General features: G+C 40.8%; 2 protein-coding genes across 5 annotated transcripts in view; one reads left to right on the top strand and one right to left on the bottom strand.

Moving 5' to 3' along the window:
* The first annotated feature begins 4,098 nt into the window (after positions 1-4,098).
* On the top strand, positions 4,099-6,197 carry LOC309703634 (uncharacterized protein). Its single transcript, XM_082528564.1, has 4 exons — positions 4,099-4,470; positions 4,574-4,729; positions 5,620-5,709; positions 5,794-6,197. The coding sequence occupies exons 1-4, from the start codon at positions 4,126-4,128 to the stop codon at positions 6,082-6,084; spliced, it is 882 nt and encodes a 293-aa protein (XP_082384690.1). The 5' UTR covers positions 4,099-4,125; the 3' UTR covers positions 6,085-6,197.
* A 2,120-nt stretch (positions 6,198-8,317) lies between these two features.
* LOC309703492 (NACHT, LRR and PYD domains-containing protein 12-like) overlaps positions 8,318-21,290 on the bottom strand; it is a 33,713-nt gene continuing 20,740 nt past the window's right edge. For 3 of the 4 annotated variants that reach the window (XM_082528361.1, XM_082528362.1, XM_082528363.1), the window contains 4 exons: positions 20,637-20,810; positions 10,806-10,979; positions 9,470-9,643; positions 8,318-8,636 (listed from right to left, as the gene is read on the bottom strand). In XM_082528361.1, the coding sequence (XP_082384487.1) occupies positions 8,627-8,636; positions 9,470-9,643; positions 10,806-10,979; positions 20,637-20,810 (532 nt within the window). In that variant the 3' untranslated portion in view covers positions 8,318-8,626. Of the gene's footprint in view, positions 8,637-9,469; positions 9,644-10,805; positions 10,980-20,636; positions 20,811-21,290 lie in introns of those variants that run through there. The other variant, XM_082528364.1, reaches the window with a different exon arrangement.

The following is a 21,290-nucleotide window of genomic DNA, read 5'->3' as shown; positions in this document are numbered from 1 at the left end:
GTCTGCTACTGGAACTCTGTGTGCCATTTACCTGGGCTCTAATAAGAGGTGCTCTTAACTTGTGATTTCAGAGCCTGGTCACTTGGTTGAAATTATCCTCAGCAGCAGAGTTGACTCTTGGTCTTTCTTTCCTGGGGCGGTCCTCATGTGAGCCAGTTTTTGTGGTAGCACTTGGTAGCATGGTTTTTGTGACTGCATTTGGAGACACATTCAAAGTTTTAACGGACTGACTGACCTTCAGTTCTTAAAGTAATGATGGACTGTAGTTTTTCTCTCGCTTGGGGCAGGGATAGCTCAATAGGTAGAGTAGCTGCCTCATGATTGGAAGGTTATGGGTTCAACTCTACTGAACAGCTATCCTGAGGTACCCCTGAGCAAGGTACCATCCCTACACACTGCTCCCCGGGCGCTGCATTGGTGGCTGCCCACTGCTTCACTAGGCGAATGGGTTAAATGCAGAGGAGCAATTTCCCTACGGGGACTATCATCTAGGGTTTGAGAGTAACGAAATTTCTATTCTCTGTATGTCCTGTACATGTGGCAGAATTGACAAATAAAGTTGACTTTGACTTTGACTTGACTTTGATCACATACACATTATTATCTCTTTACTTAGCTGATTGGTTCTTGCCATAATATGAATCCTAAGACTTGTCAAATAGGCCTGTTAGCTGTGTACCAACCTGATTTCTGTGCAATACAACTCATGGTTCCAACCCCATTAAGAAGGCAAGAAATTCCACAAATAAAGCCTGACAAGGCCCAACCTGTATAGGGAAACAGTAAACAATAACAGTAAAGCCCTGTCACTTCCACCATTCCACGACTGCACCATAGAACTCCTTCTCAGTGCCAGTCTACCCACCAGTCACCACTACAATCTGTCAAAACTAGAATGAGTTGCCATGGAAAACTTCAATGGGTGCAGGGTTTGTTTTTGTAGGGGAAAAGGATGACTTGCATTGCCCCTGACTTCCAGGGCCTCTAAGAAAAAAACCCATAAAAAAATACCCCCGTTCCACTCATCAGCTCCGCATTTCAGCTGCACAATATTCACCAAACTCCACCTCTGAAAAGCATACCATTCGGTTCATGGTGTGCCAGAAATAAGGTACAGACTCTGCATCGTGACTTTTGTAGCCTTTATTCACACCTCACAGGCCATGGTCAAATATAATATTAGACTTTGTCACTGGTCACCCAGTTTCCTCTGGGAAAACAACCATGCTTACCGTCATAATCCCAGAAAAGCTCCCCACTGCTTCCTAAACCGCAAAAACACTGGTTGAACAGGTATTCAGGTTACATGGGATACCTATGGAAATAGTGTCAGACAAGAGACTACAGTTTGTTCCACAGGTCTGGAAGAAGTTTTGTACGGCCCTAGGGGCCAAAGCCATATCTCAGTTTGGGATATCTCCCTCAGGCTAATGGTTAGACTGAGCACTTCAATCAGGAGCTAGAAGCCACGCTCTGCCGCATCACTACCCATATCCCGGGTCTCCTTGTACACTTACCTTCCATGGGTCGAATATGCTCACAACAAACTCACTTCTTCTGCTACAGGTCTCTCTCCATTTGAGGCATCTTTAGGTTATTAACCTCTGCTGTTCCCAGAGAAGGAAACTGAATTTGCTGTGCCGTCAGTACAGCATCACCTTCAGTGCTGCTGCCAGGCTCGGTCATGGACACGGGAGGCCCTGCTTCGTTCGGTGACACGGCAGCTTCATTATGCCAACCAACAGCATACAGGGGCTCCTACATACTCGCTGTCACAAGAGGTGTGGCTGGCTGCAAAAGACATTCCGCTCCGGACATCTTCTCGCAAACTTTCACCTAGTATCCTCGGCCCTTTGATATTGACACAGTGCTAAGTCCTGCAGCTGTCATGCTCAAGCTTTCTTTCATCCATGTGGGTCCATCTCACATTCTGCGTGTTCCAAATCAAAGTGGTGCTTTTAAGTGCTCTGTGCCCACCATCCGAACTCTTGCCTCCACCCCAGCTCATCAACGGACCCCCAGCCTACTCAGTCCGGCGTATCTTAGATGTGCTGTGGTTTTCAGGAATCCTCTGGTCCAATATTTTAGTCTTGGTGATATTCAAATTCAAATCTGAATTCAGGGCAAACTACGCTAAATTAGCGTTTTTAGCTAACAGCTACAATAAGCATAACAGTTACTGTACGGCTATCATTTGTTAACATGACGCTTGTTCTTATACATGTAATACATTTATTAACAACCTGAGAGTTCATCTGCTGGTCATTCTCTATGAGGAATGACTTCTGAAGTCTTAATTCAGCTCAAGACACTGTAGATTCCCATCAGTAACACTTTCGGTCCGCTAGTAAAACGTAGTTCTATTAATCTGCGCTTGAACCGGAACCGGATGTAAGTTCCAAAAAACTGAATTTTGGAACTGAAATTGAATTGTAGAACTGAAACTGAATGGTGAGAAGTGAATCTGAAATTATTCGAGAGCTGAATTTTTAAAGGATAAAATGCAGTTTCAAAGCAAATCAATTCATTTTCAAAATATAAATTCAATTTCAATTTAGTGATGATCATTTTCAAACCATAAATTGAATTTCAAATTAGACTAATTCAAATTCAGTTTTCAAAAGCATTTATTCAAGTTACAATTCAGATTCAATCTGAGCAATTCAAATTCAAATTGAACTTGTTCAAATTCAGTTTCTGATGGCACAGATTTCTGCCCATAAACTAATTACTGACAGAGTGAAATGTGGGGAATTTATGCCAGAGTATTTATGTGAGTAAAAGTATTTCTATCAAATGTATTGATATTTTAAGCTCGAATGTGAAATATGCCTGAGGTTAAAGTTAGTTGACCTAGCAAGAAAAAACAAAATTGTGTGTGTGCACACGAATTGCTTTCGTTACCTTCTGTAATTGTAAGCATAATGTGAAGTGTGGTATTGTGGCATCTCAACAGTGATCTTCAAATAATTCTCTCACACATTTGGATATGACACAATTTTTCCAATTTTAAACTACAGTCTGTAGATTTATTTTATTATTTTTGGATTCATCTTTTCAGTGTTTCATTGTAGTGTTTTAGAGAAGGTTTTATACTTAAAATAACTTGTTTACTCAAAAGCCTCGATAAGTCTTTACATTACCAAAAGTTGCAATAAATTTCAAAATGCACTGGACTTGCAAAATTTGCAAATTTGAAACACCAAGAAGGAATCAGCTCTTAAAGCATTACAGGCTTAGACATAGCCATGGTGAACTATTTATGCCTTGTCATTTAAAACATGGAATAGCTTGCGAACCCATTTATCAAGGAGGTAGGAGGTATATTCCACCACGAGTAAAATTCAAAAGCTAAATTCTGTTTTGGTTTTTTGTTTTGTTTTTTATATAGGTACCTCAATGTCTCATCCTGCTAAACTTCGGATCATACTCAAAGAGCATAACATTCGAAAACTGGACTTACCACATGGAATCCCTGGAACAGTGGAAGAACTTGAATCTATTGTGAAAGAGACTTTTGAAGTTGATGGGAAGTTTACTTTGCACTATAAGGATGCTGACTTTGGAGAAGAATATTTTTCTCTGACATCAACAGGTGATATCAAGGACAAGGACACACTTAAGGTGGTTCAGATTATTGAACCTCCCACAATTACTCTGACATTTAGTGATGTAGACAGTTCCTTCAAATCTGCATCAGAGACCTTGGTCAATGCTTCAGCAATTTCAGAGACATCAGTCTCAGAGACATCAAGTGTGTCCTGTGGCACCAGTTGCTCATCTGGATCTCAGGATACAGTCATTCTTTCCTCACCTGAACATTTGAGTCGGCGTTTACAGCGCTGGCCTACCAATTTTTCTGTTCCTCGCTTTGCTTATGACACAGAGCTTTTACTTGCTTCAGGAAATGAAACTTTCAAAAAGGATGGAACTAAACTTAACTTTACTCCACTTCTTCCAGACATCCTTGAGAAACTGGCTGAAACGATCTTTCAGTATGTTGCCTACCCAACATCTGCACAGTTAGCAGATGTAGCTGAAGCACTTGTTCAACAACATCCTTGCCTTAAAGAACCGGGATCCTATAATGGATGCTATGGATGGCAACAAAGACTGAAATATAAAATGGGCAATTACAGAAGTAAACTCAGAGGGCTTGGGTGCCCTGAGCTGGATGTGAACTCTCTCAAAAGAAAGCAAGCACATAAGAAGACACCTTCAAAGAATCTCAAAAAGCCAAGAAAGGCTGAGGTGAACTATTTGCCACCTCACCCACAAGGAGAAACAGAGGAAAGCTTGGAAAAGGAAAGATTGGAACTTCTTGATGAAGTGAAGAAGAGGAACAACTATCGGATCATCAGTGAAAAAATGGCCAAAACATTCTCGAATCGCAGACAGGAAGTTGTTAATCTGGCACCACCTGTGAATGACTTCAGAAGTAGATGGCCTGCGCTTTTTGATGCAGCACAGGTGATTTTATTAAATAATTTATAGGATAACTTATAATTGTGACATTGTGCATTAAATTAACACATTGTGCTTTTAATTGTCTTTTTTTTTTAAAATTTTACAGATAAATGATGAATTCCAAAGGATCACCACTGTTAACTTGGAAACAACATTCATGGCAAAACTGGACCAGTATTCCACAAGAATAATGTCCCTGGTCTCTTCAAAAGGCGGTGCTGCAAAAATTAAGATTGAGCGCATCAGGAACATGTTGCAAGAGGTAAAAAAAAAGAAGCTGAATATAATTGATAATCTTACACACCTTAAAAGTTAATTATCTAATTCATTATCTCAGGAGCATTGTTGGCTATCTTTTACTGAAGAGTGAAAAAATGAACATCAGAGGTGGACAGAGTAAAAATTTGCTAAAGAAAACATCACTCAAAATATATTTGTCTGTTTTCTTTGTTGTAAGAGTCAAGGATATAGTGATGTATTTGTAACTTGGTAACTCAGATTGAAGAGAAAAAGTAAAACTCAGATGCATAAGTATTTTGCACCTCATAAGTGAGATGAAAAGACATTAATGTAACTTTTGGTCACATAATTGCAAACTGGGGTGGGTAAATTTAAATAGGTACTTTCCATGTCACATGTAACTTGACAATACATTAAGGTAAGTATGGGTCATATTACAAATAATGTGAGGAGAAAAAACTGAAGCAATAATTTGGAGTGTTACAAGTATCTTCATCAACTGCACAATAAACGTTTATGAGGAAGACAAGTTACACAAATACATTAAAGAGGGTAGATAGGAGCTTTTAATGTTGTAATCACATCATTACAAGACTTGTCCACAGGTGGCTTTTTCCAGTTCTGCATCACATATCTCACATATAACTATTATAGTTGAATCCATAGAACTCAACAAAAACTGTTTGAAATAGTCTCCAAATCTAGGTTATATTTACTTTCACTCACCTTATCCTACTGCTAGCAAAGGGTGCATTGAAAGCAGGGCAGTATGTAACAGATTAAATTCAAGTTATAAAAATTAAATTGTTTATTTGTTAAAGACAAAAATGAAATCAATAATTAGCAAAACGCTAGTCCTATAAATGTAATATGTTTGACTTTTCACCTAGTAAACTTTTTTTTATTCTCCAGAGTTCGGTGGAAACAAGAAGAGAGGTCGCAATCCGTTGCCTGATGGTGTATCTGAAAGAGAAAGAAGAGGATCTCTTCAGAGAACAGCTGGTAGGTAAATATCACATTGTTTTGTGTTATGTTTTTAAATGGCACATAAAATACTGACATGTTTCTTTTTAACCTACTTGCCAGGATGGTGAAGAACAGTTCCCAGAAGAAGTGGTAAAGATCGTAGTCACCAGACGTGCAGCAGTGTCTCCTCCAGCCGTCGCTAAAATTGTGATTGAAGGAACAGCTGTCCTGGAAGACCTTGATGTGCCCAGAGCATGTGCCTTAATGATGGGACTTATATACGCTCTCAATCTGAGCTACCCCAAACAAGTAAAGAACACTCTAGAGGTATTCCAGAAGGTGTTTCTGGAACTTGATGGGCTTAAAGCCAGCCCACGGGTAATGTCTCTTAAGTACAAACTTCTGTCATAAAACAAATGTAATTTAGGCTGCAATATTCAGATGTGCTGATGCTTGTGTTTTTTATGCAGTCTTAGACAAGTGTAGTTTTGAGAGTTCATAATGCGTATAACCTTACCTTTGGATTGTTGTGTTGTTAAATATTAAAATGTTTTGTAGTTTTCTTGATTCTGTGATATTTACCAAGTTGATAGGTTAAAGTTAATGTTTAATAATAAGCAGATTTGCAAAAACAAATTGCCTTACGTTGCGATGTTTGTTTTCTGAGATATTTTAGAAGGGTGTGATTTTAAATTATTGTTATTTGGAAGATTTTATAAATATATATTTGCTGCTTTATTTAATATACCTTTACAAATCTTTATAGTGGTTCTCAAAGTCGGTTATCAGGCCCCACTGCTCTACTTGTTTCTATTAATAACTAAACACTGTTGATTGGCTGGTGTGTTCAGTTAATCAGAAGTTGTAGATACCATTGTGGAGTAAGAAAAACAAAGTAAATTGGTATGTTTTAGCTTCTGATTCAACCTTGTCCAGGTAATAAACATGTTACATTTACTTTTGTTGCTGAGGTTGTTTGTGGAGGAATTGTACTGAAATACATTGTTTTTGCCCACTCATTTATAATTAAAGGGCTGCTGTAATGTTTGATTTATGTTGTATGACACAGAAGTGTATTTCTTCGAAAATGTTATGCAATAAACTGTTTCATCAGTTGGAATAATTTAAATGGCTATGTTTGCATGGATAATTGTGAGTAGGATATATGTAAAAAAGTAAGTTAGATTAACTCAACTAATGTAATTTGTCAACTCAATATTACCAAGAATTCTAAATTAATATTAGGTTGCTTAAACTTAATTATGCTTTTAGAGGTCAAAGTAAATAATGTTGGTTTGTTGAACCAGTTGAGTTAGCCAAACCTAAAAATTTCTTGCTGGATTAACTTAATAATATGCAAAATTTGTAACTTAAAAAGCTGAGTGGAAATTGTTACCTCAATTTTTTTACGTTAAGCCAACAAAACATTTTTTAGAGTGTAGTGACAACTTCACAGATCAGTGGAAGAAGATTTAAAATTTACAATTTACACTTTCATTACAGGAAACTTTATTAAAACAGTTTAGCAAAATCAAATAATAATAATCAGATGACTTAAACTCTACTGATGTAACTAAGCTACTCTGAGTTTGTTCTTCTCTTTGGTGAGGAGAGGTCAGCCAGGCCTAAAGATGCTCTTATCCCCGAGTTCTGTGTTCATGATAATCCCCCAGCAGGAGAGCAGCTGGGCCTCCAGTGGAAGTGTGATGTCATCCAAATCCTACTGAATGAACCATCTAACACAGCAACAATGAGCAGATGAAGCCAAAAATCACACAATCAGTTGACAGGTTCACAGGTTGGACTGAGGTTCCCCTAGTGTCTCTGCTGGAGTCTTCAACATGAACCTTAGATCCAACCTGCTGACCTGCTCCTCTCACAAAGGACTCATTTATCTTTGATTAACAATAAAAATTCTTTATTATTAGGAAACAGAGAAAAGTTCTGTTTCAGCACTCTGATCATATTTAATCACATAAAGCTGGACATTAAGACCTTTGAACCTCTGAGCTGTGATGTAGACGCAGTCAGGGAGGACTTCTATATCTTTCTCCCCCAGGTCACATGACACTCGTACATTTGATTGTGCTATAAAATGATTGTAGGCCCATTTATTATGAATAAAGCAGAGCTGTGTCTCTCTGTACTCACACAAACACCTGAGGAAGTCTCTGAATGAGCGATGTGAGGATCCACTGTTCTGAACCTCGGCTGACTCGACTCAGACTGACGGTTGATTTAGACTTCTGTGAGTAATCTGAGTAACTTACGCCATAACCTTCCACGTGACCTGACGTTCACCTCCTGACAAACGTAACTACGCGTTGGGTGGACACATGGTGACTTGAATGGCGTGGAAGGTTGCAGTGTCAATTCAAGTTAATCAATTCGACAATTTTGTTAGGTGCGCTTACCTGAAGTAAACTGCTATCTATGCTAAGAAAGAAATTTTCTCACCTACTGGTGGTTGAGGTGAGAAAACAGCACCCCAGATGCATACCCAGTGGGGCCAAAATAGATAAGCACAAATGAGTGCAGAGAAAAGAGGTCCCATACTTTAGCATTGGCAAGTTGAATTAACCCCATGTTTGGGCTAGTCACTGCTGGCCTTAAGACATTGTTTCAAACAGTATTGATCAACATGTGTTCACAAAGCAAATGGCACAAAGTTTTATTAATATAATTGTAGATAATATTTGACCTTTGGGTCAAATATTATTGTACTAGGACTTCCATATTTGACCTTTGGGTCTTGTGATTTCAGCATGTAGGTTAAATGCTCAATGATTCCATCATATAAAACACTCAGGTGTATGTATATGTATGGTGTATACAAGTATATTTGATTACATAGTATATATGAGAGTATATGTCATATATTTCATTAAAAAATACAAATAAAAAATCAAATCGGGACACAGCTCATCCTCTCTCACCGTCCTGTTTACCATCATCAGCTCCACCTGCAGAGAGAAGAAGGAAGAGCAGAGGAGATAAACGAGTGTTTTTAGAGACTCTTCATCAGCTGTCAGTCAGTGATGCAGCACATCAGGGACTTCAGTGCTGGGACTGTACTAGGACTCATTGTTGCTTCACTTTTTCTAATCTTTGGATTTTTATTGAAGTTGATGAAAATTTTTTTCACTTCTATGTTTTTTTGGACTTTCATTCATTAGAATATGATAAGACAAGACAAGATACGATACGATAAGATAAGATAACCTTTACTAGTCCTACAAGTTGAAAATGTATTTTGTTACAATAGAAAGTGGACAGTGCAAAATTATATAGCAAAAATTAGAGAACACTGGAATAGAATAAGAATAAGATAATGTACACAAATTTACATAATACAATAAAATAAAATACTATATACAATAAAACAAAATAAAATATTATATACAATAGGATAAAAATAGAATACAAATGCTGTATGAAACATTTGTATTCTATGTTTTGTATAGCAGTCTGACCAAGGTTATTGTAAAAACACAATAGCCTTGGTCTTTCAACTCTGAGCTCTTAAGGAACCCCAACAATCCAGATGGACGGTTCCAGCTGTTAACTGGAGGAATTCCATCCAAACATCTGCTCTCACTAAATTCTTCCTCACCTACAGACTGTGTTCTTCACTGCTTTAAACTTGGAAATGAATGCAGCCATTGGTCTGTGTGCTGCTTTTTTCAGAGAGCTGATTGGCTGTTGACAGTGTTTGATCAGAGTGTGTCAGCCGTTACTATAGTGACCATTAAGGCAGAAACAGGAAGTGTTTGTTTCCAATCAATAAGCTACTGACCTCAGAGTCTCCAGTCTGCAGTCTGGACTCTGCTGAAGGTCACACAGCTGCTTCACATCTGGATCCTGCAGCTTGTTTAACCACAGGTTTAGCTCTCTCAGATGGGAGGGGTTAGACTTCAGCGCTGCTGCCAGATAATCACAGCTGATCTTCGACAAACCACAGCTTCTCAATCTGTATAAAGAATGAAAGATGTAAGTTTATTAGACAAAGTGTGAGCTTGAAATCATTCAGTGTTTCATCATCTGTTCAGAGCTGAAGAAGGTTCAGAATGTAGAAGTTTAGAAAATGGAAACTCCAAACAGCTGAAGCCAACAGGAAGCAGCTTCAAACAGGAAACTGTGCAGAGTTTTCAGACTATATGCCCCGATGCCGCCAGTTTGAGTTTGGAGATTTAAATCTCTGTTCTGTGACTAAGTCCTTGAATCATTTCTTCCAGTTGATCCAACAAGACAGACTAAGTATTAGACGTGTGTAGTCGCTCCATTAGGGGAGCTTCTAAATGTGATGTGATGGCCCCTCTGGGTCTGTCAGATCACAGGACTGAAGAGAGCTCAAACTGGGCACACAGTTGTTCCAGTCTGGACCAAAGACTCTATACTGGGACTGAGGGACTGCTTTGACTGCACCCACTGGGACTTTTTAAAGGCTCATGTTCTCACTTAGATCATCGATTTCTACTTACATTTCTTTCTGGGGAAAAATGGGGATTACTTTGGAAACAGGAAGTATTTTCCCAATAAGCAGCCATGGATTAGTAAATCACTCCAACATGTTCTCAGGCAGAAGAAGCTGTCTTGTTATGAGGGAGAGAAGAAAAAGATTGAGGCACATAAACTTGTTCAAAGAGAGATAAAGCAGCTAAAAGGGGGGCAGGGATAGCTCAGTAGACAATGTTATTGCTCCATTGTCGGAAGGTTGGTTGTTTGAATCCATTGAATGGCTACCCTGAGGTACCCATGAACAAGGTACCGTCTGCACTCACTGCTCCCGCTGTGCCTACTTAGTGGCTCCCCACTGCTTCATACATATTTCCCCACAGGGATCACTAAAATTCACAAAATTATTATTTAAAAGTAAAGCAGAGGATGAGCTGAATAAAGGACACTCAAGGCTGGCTTGGAAAGGAATGAAGTCCATGGTGAGGATGCAGAACAAGGACCAAAGATGAATGTGACACTGAATCAGCATAAGACATGGGAGGAAAATGATTGAAGTGTGCTGTGAACTGACTGGGAGATTTTCACACATTTTCCAGTCCTCCTTAGAACAACAGGAAGTTCCTAGCATATGGAAACACAGGTTAAGTGTACTACATACAAACATGGTGACTGACCTCACAATTTCAAGTCTACATCCTGGACTCTCCAGAAAACCACACAGCTGCTTCACTCCTGAATCCTGCAAGTTGTTGTTTCTAAGGTCCAGCTCTCTCAGATGGGAGGGGTTAGACTTCAGCGCTGCTGCCAGATAATCACAGCTGATCTTTGACAAACCACAGCTCCCCAGTCTGTATGAAGAATAAATGTTAGTTTATTAGACAAAGTATGTGCTTGAAATCATTCAGTGTTTCATCATCTGTTCAGAGCTGAAGAAGGTTCACAATGTAGAAGTTTAGAAAATGGAAACTCAAAAAAGCTGAAGCCAACAAGAAGCACCTTCAAACAAACACAACAAAAGATAAATCTCTGCATTTTCAAATTAAAGTCCTAAATTTATCACAAAAAACATGAAAAAGTCGTGTTTTTCATTCCAGGAACCACATGGCTTCACCTTTAAAAGTAAAGTTAGGAAGAAATGGACATATTTTAAGTCCAACACCTTTTTCCAGTCACATCATTAAAGTAGACAAACTACAAGCTCCTTTTCATTCCAACAAGTCATCTTCTGACCTGGACTAACAACACTGTAGACGGTCCCTGAGCACTGGTCTCACAGCCAGCTGCACATAGAGACTGTGGAGATTAGAGAAATATTTTCCTGCTACTGTTCATAATCATTATCATTACCCTTGCATTAATAATATAATCTACAGCATTGATATTGTATTCAGATGTTTAAACATATTGGCACCCAATTAGCCTTTATTACAGGTGCAGTCATAACCACTTTAAACTGTTGAGTTGAATCTATAATCTTAAATGCTTTTGAATACTTTTCATAATCTTAAATGTTTATATGCAGATTATATTGCATTATAAAAGAAAGGCCCAACTCTAAGTATAGTCTGGGCCTAAAAATCTTGACAGGAAACTGTAGGTTTGCAGAGCATGCTTTGCATCCAGGAAGTGAAACTACGTTAACCCTGATGAATCAAAAGCAATCTGAAGTGTCTTTTTGGGGGGAGATCTACAGCTGATGTTATGCAGTGTACATCTCACCACGTGTGTTCATTAAAATCAATTGTTTGACCAAGCTCTTCTGGACCATGGTTGTTTATACTCTCGTCCTCAATATTGAACCCTTAACAAGACCAAAGTGCAACAGTGAAAGAACATCAGACACAAATTTGTTTCTATTGCTTTCACATAAACATCTACTGTCATTATTTTTACTCAACGCTGTGGAGTCCTTTATTGGAAATTCAAATGTGATTTTTTTCAATATGTTACCATCTCCCAAACTCAGCTATGTGACTTCCAAATGAATAAAAGCAGCAGAAGTGGCTTTACAAATGAAAGAGGAAGAAATTCAAATCAAATTCAAATTCAAATTTTTATTTGTCACGTACACAGTCATACACAGTACGATATGTAGTGAAATGCTTGGACAACTGCTCGTGACCTAAAGAAAAAAAGAAAAGACTATGAATAAGATAGGAAATAAATATGAAAAATTAAAAAGGGTAAATTTAACTAGGAAGGAATAAAATATAAATTAAGGTTAAAAATGAAATAACTGTACAACACAAATTAGAATGAAGGGTAAATTTAACTGGGAAGAAATAAGATAAAATATATAAATTAAAGTTGAAAATAAAATAACTGTACAACAAAATACACAATATAGAACTATATAAGAATGTATGAAGAAATATAAATAAATATATACACAATAACAGCAGCATATACACAATAACAGCAGCAGTGATTTAAGTGATGAAGTGAAAACAATGTCCAGAATGTCCAGTGTGTGTGTAAGAACTATATGTGTGGGTCAGTACTGTGTGGTGGTGTGATTGAGAGACCATATCGCCTGCGGGAAGAAGGTCCTCCTCAGTCTCTCTGTGTTGGTCTTCAGGGAGCGGAATCGCTTTCCTGACCTCAACAGAGAGAACAGTCTGTTGTTGGGATGGCTGAGGTCCTTCACGATCTTCCTGGCCTTGGTCCAGCACCGCCTGCTGTAGATTGAGTGCAGGTCAGGGAGCTCGGAGCGGATGGTGCGCTCAGCTGACCGCACAACCCTCTGTAGAGCTCGTCTGTCCTGCATGGTGCTGTTCCCGAACCAGGTTAAGATGTTTCCCGTCAGGATGCTCTCTATGGTGCACGAGTAAAAGTTCCTGAGCACCTTGGAGGGTAGTTGGAAGTCTCTCAAGCATCTGAGGTGGTAGAGACGCTGACGGACCTTTTTCACCACGGAGTTGATGTGACAGGACCATGACAGGTCCTGCGTGATGTGAACTCCGAGGTATTTGAAGCTGTCCACTCTCTCCACTGGGCACTCGTTGATGACGGGGGTCTGGTAGTTCCTCTCCTGCTTAGTGCTGAAGTCCACTATCAGCTCCTTTGTCTTACTGACGTTTAGAAGGAGGTTGTTCCTCTGGCACCAGTTCTCCAGATTCCTAATCTCCTTCAGGTAGGCCGTCTCGTTGTTATCAGAGATCAGGCCCACCACGACGGTGTCGTCAGCAAACTTGATGATGGTGGTGGAGAGAAGAAGAAGAGGAGAGGGAGAGGAGAGGGAGGCCACCCTCACCATCACTCCAGCTGAAAACATCACACTTCCATTAAAGTTGGTGAGAAAATGTTGAGCAGGATCAGCTGCTGGCTAATCTGGAGGCTGTAGCAGCTCACAATCACAATGGATTTCCACTCATGAAAAAGCTCAAACTGCTTTATTTCATTACCATATTCCAGTGAGGCCTCCATAATGATTTCAGCTTTTCTGTAGACACACTGTGTGTCCTGTATGACTAATTATTGAAGAAGGAAAAGAAGCTGATCATTCAAACTCAGGTGGCGAGGGTCCATCACAAATCTCACTGACAGCCAATAGAAATAAAGAAAAATTCAGACCGACAGTCTTTATGGGGTTAGGCAGTGAACTGCTCACGCTGCATTCAAATGCATCTCAAACTATTGGAATTGGATTCAACTTTTTGATGAAGATTTCTTCTCAGCTGCTGTTTGGAACATTTCTTATTTGATCATGAACTGTATTAAACTCTGTAAATGAACTGAGAACTATTTCTACATTTGAAACTAGGGATTCATTTTCCATTCACTTCTGTGCGTTAGTGTATAAATGAATGTTAGACTGGGCTCCATGGAAACACTGGTCTCGGCTGCCTTCTTTCTGTAGTCATTCCAACAGAGTCCTTTCTCTTCTCCAGCTTCTGTTTGAAATCGTTTCACAGAGCCTGAATCCTGCTTTGTTGTCATGTTTGGGCCTGTGTTAGGCTGCACTGTGTTCCTCTGCTTTAACACACACCTAACCTGGGTTGTCTTAAGCAGCCATATCAGCTTCTGATACCATGAACATCATCACAGCTCCAAACTTCACCTTTGTTAGCTTTGACATTCATGTCTTTCTTTTCTCTCTCTCTGCTTCCACAGAAGCTCAAAGTCTCTGCAGCCGGTTTTTATCTGCTATCATCAGATCTTCAGCAGCCTCACTCTCATCACTCACACACTCTACAGCCTCATCAGTACTGACCTGATCTTCACTGACTGATGGAGCACAACATGAACCTGTGGAGGCTGAAAAACTGTCCTGTCAAACATCTCTCCATCACCACCCCGCTTCTGTCAGCCTTTAAATGAACCCTGATCAAGTATGTCACTTCTATTTGGAGCAAAAAGGAAAAACTGTTGTTCAGTTATTTGGAAAGACACAACATTTCTGAAAGGACTCAAATTTCTTCACATTTATCTTCAGACACATTATTAAAACCCTATTCTTTAATCGCCATGATAGAACAGAGAAAACCCTACTCATAGTGGTCAAAACATTTATAATTCCATCCATCCTCATCCGCTTTATCCGGGGCCGGATCGTGGGGGCAGCAGCCTAAGCAGAGATGCCCAGACCTCCCTCTCACCAGCCACCTCCTCCAGCTTATCCGGGCGAACACCAAGGCGTTCCCAGGCCAGCCGAGAGGTATAATCTCTCCAGTGTGTCCTGGGTCTGCCCCGGGGCCTCCTCCCGGTGGGACATGCCTCACCTCACCAACACCTCACCTAGGAGGCGCCCAGGAGGCATCTTTGTCAGATGTCAACTGGCTCCTTTCGATGTGGAGGAGCAGCGGCTCTACTCTGAGCCTCTCCCGGATGGCAGAACTTCTCACCCTATCTCTAAGGGAGAGGCCAGCCACCCTTTGGAGGAAGCTCATTTCCGCCGCTTGTACCTGCAATCTTGTTCTTTCGGTCACTACACACAGCTCCTGAACATCGCTTTTACACTCAGCTCCCTCTTCCCCATGACAGACCGGTGCAGCGTCCACATTACTGCAGCCGCAGCCCCAATCCGTCTGTCAATCTCTGGCTCCCTTCTCCCATCACTCACGGAAAAGACCCAGAGATACTTGAACTCCTCCACTTGGGGCAGGAACTCATCCCCGACACGGAGTGGGCACTCCACCCTTTTTCGGCTGAGAACCATGGCCTCAGATTTGGAGGTGCTGATCCTCATTCCCGCTGCTTCACATTCGGCTGCGAACCGTTCCAGTGCGAGCTGGAGGCCTTCACTTGATGAAGCCAACATAACCAAATCATTCGCAAAAAGTAGAGATGAGATTCTGAAGCTACCAAAGTGAAAGATTATGAACAGAATCGGTGACAAAGGGCAGCCTTGGGGGAGCACATCACCCACCGGGAATGAGTCTGACTTATTACCAGCAATGCAAACCAAGCTCTTGCAACGGTTGTATAGGGATCGAATGGCCTGTAGCAATGGGCCAGACACCCCATACTCCCGCAGTACCTCCCACAGGACACCCCAAGAGACACGGCCGAATGCCTTCTCCAAGTCCACAAAATATATGTAGACTGGTTGGGCAAACTCCCATGCACCCTACAGTATCCTTGAGAGGATAGAGAGCTGGTCCAGTGTTAGGTTTTGTATTGTTGATTGTCATTTATGCTTAGAAATATCTACCCATATATGCTTAGAGTTTTATAATCAGTTGTAGATTGGTAGAGGTTTGATCCTTAATAGTTTGCAAACTTTGTGTGCATTCCAGAATGCTCTGGCATGCACACACACTTAAGGTCAGGAGAGAGGTTATATCTGCTCTTACTGATTTATGGTATAGGAGGACACCTACTCTGTATCTGGTTAAGTATAAGAGTCTTTTGTTTAGACCAGGCCTGCCCAATCCCTGTCCTCGAGAGCTACTATCCTGCAGCTTTTAGATGCATCCCTACTCCAACACAGCTGAATCAAATGGTTTGATCTCTTCAGCATGCCATCATGTTTGGCAAAGGCCTGATAACAAGCCATTCATTTGATTCAGGTGTGTGGGAACAAGAATGCATCTAAAAGCTGCAGGACGGTAGCTCTCGAGGACCGGGATTGGGCACCCCTGGTTTAGACGGACCGCTAGACTCCTGGCACCAGCTCTGGGGAGTCTTCACAGGTTCACATTCTGACACACACACACACTTACAAAACCACAGGCAAGGTACTCTTTGTGTGTATGTATATGTCATATGTTAATGAACCTATGCATATTCATGTAACCACAATAAAAGAGCAGTGTTACGGGAGAGCGGACCAGAGCAACTGGGGTCAAGCGAAGGAACGGCGTTTGTTCAGTTCTCTCCCGTGCACGTGAAACAGAAAGAACGTTGCCTACTCGTGTCTTGCTTGCTGTGCAATTACATTGTCTTCAACGTACCAGCGAATAGGTTCAAGCAACAAACCTATTGTTAAGAAATATATTCTAAAACACTTCTTCAGTAAAGACTCAGAGAAGAGAAACACACAGAACTTCTTGCTAGCAAGGGCAGCCTCCAGAACTGAGACTCGTGCTGAGGAACTGCCCCGGCCTTTATTTATACTTCAGTGAGCGTTTGTTCTTTACATTAGAATGTGGAGGTGTACGTGTGTGTGTGTGTGTGTGTGTGTGTGTGTGTGTGTGTGTGTGTGTGTGGTGCTGCTGATCAAAGGGTCATATAACATAAAAGCACAAAAGGAAACATCCTTGGTCAGGAAGAGGGTAGTCTCCCCCTCACCCTAGATGGTTCACCCTGGGTAACACAGTGAAGAAGTCCAGCAGTTCATCTAAACAAAAGGCAGTTAGACTAAAACAGACATAGCTACGTTAAAACAATAAAACAATAAAACAAGGTACGACCTCTCCCCATGCTCCCAGGATGTGGGGGTGGACGCTAAAACACCTTGAAGTGTTACAGGCCCCCTAGGATGAGACATTCTTTCACTATGCCACCAACTAAACACTAATGTTTACATGCAGTATTCTACCATATACAAACTTATATAATTAAAAAAATTACTGACTTTTAATTACAATTTCCTATTGACACCTATCATCCAGTGTTCCGCGACCAGGACGAAAACCGCATTGTTGTTCCTGTATTCGAGGTTCGACTAGTGGACGAACTCCCCTTTCCAGCACCCTGGAATAGACTTTCCCAGGGAGGCTGAGGAGTGGGATCCCCCTGTAGTTGGAACACACCCTCCAGTCCCCCTTCTTAAAGATGGGGACCACCACGGGGTGCCCAGGGGTACTGCCCTTGATCTCCATGCAACATTATAGAGGCGTGTCAACCAGAACAGCCCTGCAACATCCAGAGCCTTCAGGAACTCGGGGCGGACCTCATCAACACCAGGGGCTCTGCCACCAAGGAGTTGTTTAACTGCCTCAGTGACCTCGCCTCTGGAAATTGGCGGGTCATTCCCCTCATCCCCTGACTCTTAATTTCACTGACATGTCTTCCAGCTCCCCTCAGGTTGGGTTTAATGCCAGATCGGTGGCGAATAAGACCTTCATCCTGAAGGATTTCTTTTCTTCCCATGCATTGGATTTCCTCTGTTTGACTGAAACCTAGAGTTCACCCGGTGAGTTAAGCGTTTTTTCTGAACTGCTGCCCGCTGGCTGTGCTTATTTTAGTGCTCCAAGAGCTTCTGGTCATGGCGGGGGGTTAGCTGTTTTTTTAAATCACACTTTGAGTTTAAGCAACTATCCTCATGGACACGTCACACCAGCTTTGAACTTTGCCTGTGTGAACTGGGCCACTTGCCTTCATTGCTGTGTGCAATAGTTTATCGGCCTCCTAAACATAACAAGGAGTTTTTATCTGAGTTTTCAGAGTTTCTCGCTGACTGTGCATCTCGGTATGACCAGGTCCTGCTACTCTGTGATTTTAATATACACGTCTGTTGCCCAGGGAAACCCCTGGCTAAGGAATTCATGGACCTGGTGAACTCTTTTAATATTGTTCAATCTGATAAATGTGCCACTCAAGAACGTGGTCACACATTGGATTTGGAGTTATCATATGGATTATCTGTCTGTATCTTACATGTGGCGCATGCTGTATTCTCTGACCATATGCCCATTCTATTTGACGTTGTTCCTCTTAGTCCTGTTGTTAAACCGGCTGCACCTATGCGATGCTATTGTGCCTTCGGCTCAGATACTACTGAGGATTTTCCAACACTATTTGAACAACTTGTGTCCAGTCCCTCTGAGTCGTCCTCCGTAAATAGATTATTATCTCACCTGGACTCTGTTTGTAAATCTGCCCTTGATGTTGTTGCACCTCTAAGACTCAGGTAGTGTAAACCCAAGTAATGGCTCGAGTAAAATCGGTTAGCCAAGGGCTGGCTAACCGATTTTACTCGAGCCATTAGAAGAGAATGTAGGAGATGTGAAAGACGATGGAAAAAGGACATGCTGTACATTTCTCTGGAAGCTCTTAAGACGAGCTGGAAAGCTTATCAGAGGGCAGTAAAGACCGCCAGAAACTCCTATTTTTCACAACTTATTGCTGTTAATTCACATAACCCTCGTGTTCTGTATAATACCATTAATTCTGTACTGAATGCAGAGGATCATGTTCTTTTGCAATCTTCTGAGGTGTAATAATTTTATCTTCTGTTGGCCCGGCTGTGCATGTTCCCTGTTTAAATTTTCTTATTGCTTTCCAACCAATTGTTCTACCTGAACTAGAGAAGCTTGTGTTAACTGCTAAACCATGCGGTTCTCCGAATGATGTCGTTCATCCCCGTTTTCTGAAAGAGGTGTTTCCTACTGTTGGACCACATATTCTGAACATAATCAATACCAGCCTCTTGTCAGGTCAAGTACCAAGTGACTTTAAGCATGCAATTATTTATCCCTTACTTAAGAAGCCAGGCTCAGATATTTCAGTAATGTCAAATTTTAGACCCATCTCTAAACTTCCTTTTCTGAGTAAGATCTTGGGAAAGGTTGTTCACACTCAGCTGATGGATTATCTAAACAACTCTCAAATGTTTGAATTTTTTTAGTCCGGCTTTAGGCCGTTTGATAGCACAGAGACAGCTCTTATAAAGGTTATAAACGATATCCTGGTAGCGACGGACTGTGGTAAACACGTAGTGCTTATACTACTAGATATGACTGCTGCATTTGACACAGTGGATCACGACCTTCTGATCTCTTGATTACAGCATTGTGTGGGCCTTTCTGGCTTGGCACTCCTGTGAATAAAATCATATCTCTCAAACAGGAGCTTCTGTGTTAAGTTGGGCTCGTCATCGTCCTCTGTGGCCCCTCTGTCATGGGGTGTACCACAGGGATCTATTCTTGGGCCATTACTGTTTTCCTTATATCTCCTGCCACTGGGTGGGATCTTTCGTAAACACAAAGTTGCATTTCATCTATATGCTGATGATTGCCAGCTTTATTTTCCTTTCAGTCATTCTCATAGCTCCCAAATTAGACTCCTGCTTGATTACCTTAGTGATGTTAAGTCATGGATGGCTCAAAACTTTTTAAATTTTAATGAACGAATTTTAATGACAGGCGTCTGTCGAAGGTTAAACCTTTTCTTTCAAGGAGACTGTTATCCACGCTTTTATAACCTCACGCTTGGATTATGGTAAGTCCCTTTTAATAAGGGTTGGACCGGAAAATCTGACACGCCTGCAACTAGTACAAAATGCTGCGGCACGGTTTTTATCTAGTAAAAGGAAATTTGAGCACATTACTCCGGTCCTGGCCTCCTTGCACTGGCTTTCAATTCAATTTAGGATTCATCTTAAAGTTCTTTTATTGGTTTTTAAATCTTTAATTGGTCTGGCACCTGTGTATCTGTCTGATTTGCTGAAGCCCTATGTCCCCACTCGTTCGCTCCGGTCAGCTGAGCAGCAGTTGCTCTCAGTCCTCAAATCACGGCTGAAACTGAGAGGAAACCAAGCGTTCTCCATTGTGGCTCCTACGCTTTTGAATAATCTTCCTCTTCACATTAGGCAATCGACATCAGTGATGGTTTTTAAATCCAGATTGAAAACACATTTGTATTCACTGGCTTTTGACTCTGTGGTTGACTAACTTGTATTTTATTGTTTTTGCTTTATTCATTATTTTATCGTATTTATTATTCTTATGGTAACTATTATGTTTCTATTGTTCAGTACTTTGGTCATCCTTGCGTGTTTTTAAAGTACTATATAAATAAACAATGATGATGATGATGATGATACAAACACTGCTTATATGGTACAAGTTCCTCTTTTTTGTCTGGCTTCCTGTATTTATTAATATGCTAGTATAGCTCTATACTAACTTCCTGTTTTTCAGTCTGGCTGAGCACTTAGTTTGTGAGTCACAAGTGGCCTTGCTTTACAACCCTTCATTATTAAAGTACATAAAACAATATAATCAGAAAACAAGCACTAAGAGTATATTAATTACATGACAACATCCTGAACATTTATGAACATCAATCAAAGATCTGAAATATAGAAAAACAAGAACATCTGCTGTCAGTGAACTCACCTCAGAGTCTTGAGTCGACAGTTGGGACTCTCCAGTCCAGCACAGAGAAGCTTCACTGCTGAAAACGTCAGGTCATTTAAACTCATGTCCAGTTGTGTCAGATGGGAGGGGTTGGATTTCAGAGCAGAGGCCACAACTTCACACTGAGTCTCTGAGAGTCGACACTGAGTCAGTCTGTGATTAGAAAATATAAAATGTGTTATTATAAAAGAGGAAATTCTGCATTATAAATAGACTGAATGTACATGAAGACAAAACGGAGTGACGTCACAATCTGATGAACGTCTGCTCTTTACATCTGTGCTTCAGCTCCTCTTACTGTGTTTGACATGACACAATGACTCAGTCTCTCTCAGACCTGCAGACTTTTAATGAGCATTTTTGTTTGGCTTTAATGTGCAGATGAAGGAGGGAAGATGGCATCACTTTAAGGCTTCCATAATGTTCACGGTCTGTCAGTCAGATCTGATCCAAAGTCAGACATTTGGACTGTTTCCTGTTTTGAATCTGACTCCAGAACATTTTGAATGAGTTCAGCTCAGTGAAGAGTTCCAGCGGAGAAAGCTGATCTTTGTTTGCTACCTGCTGCTGTCAGGTACGACTGTTCAATTTGACATGCAGGAAAAATGTGGTAACTGTTACCAAACGGAGCAG

The sequence above is a fragment of the Aulonocara stuartgranti genome, assembly GCF_965226115.1.
Source record: "Aulonocara stuartgranti genome assembly, chromosome: 3".
NCBI classification, from domain to species: Eukaryota; Metazoa; Chordata; class Actinopteri; order Cichliformes; family Cichlidae; genus Aulonocara; species Aulonocara stuartgranti.
Note: the sequence above shows the minus strand (reverse complement) of the source record. Positions and strands in the feature narration are given on the sequence as shown.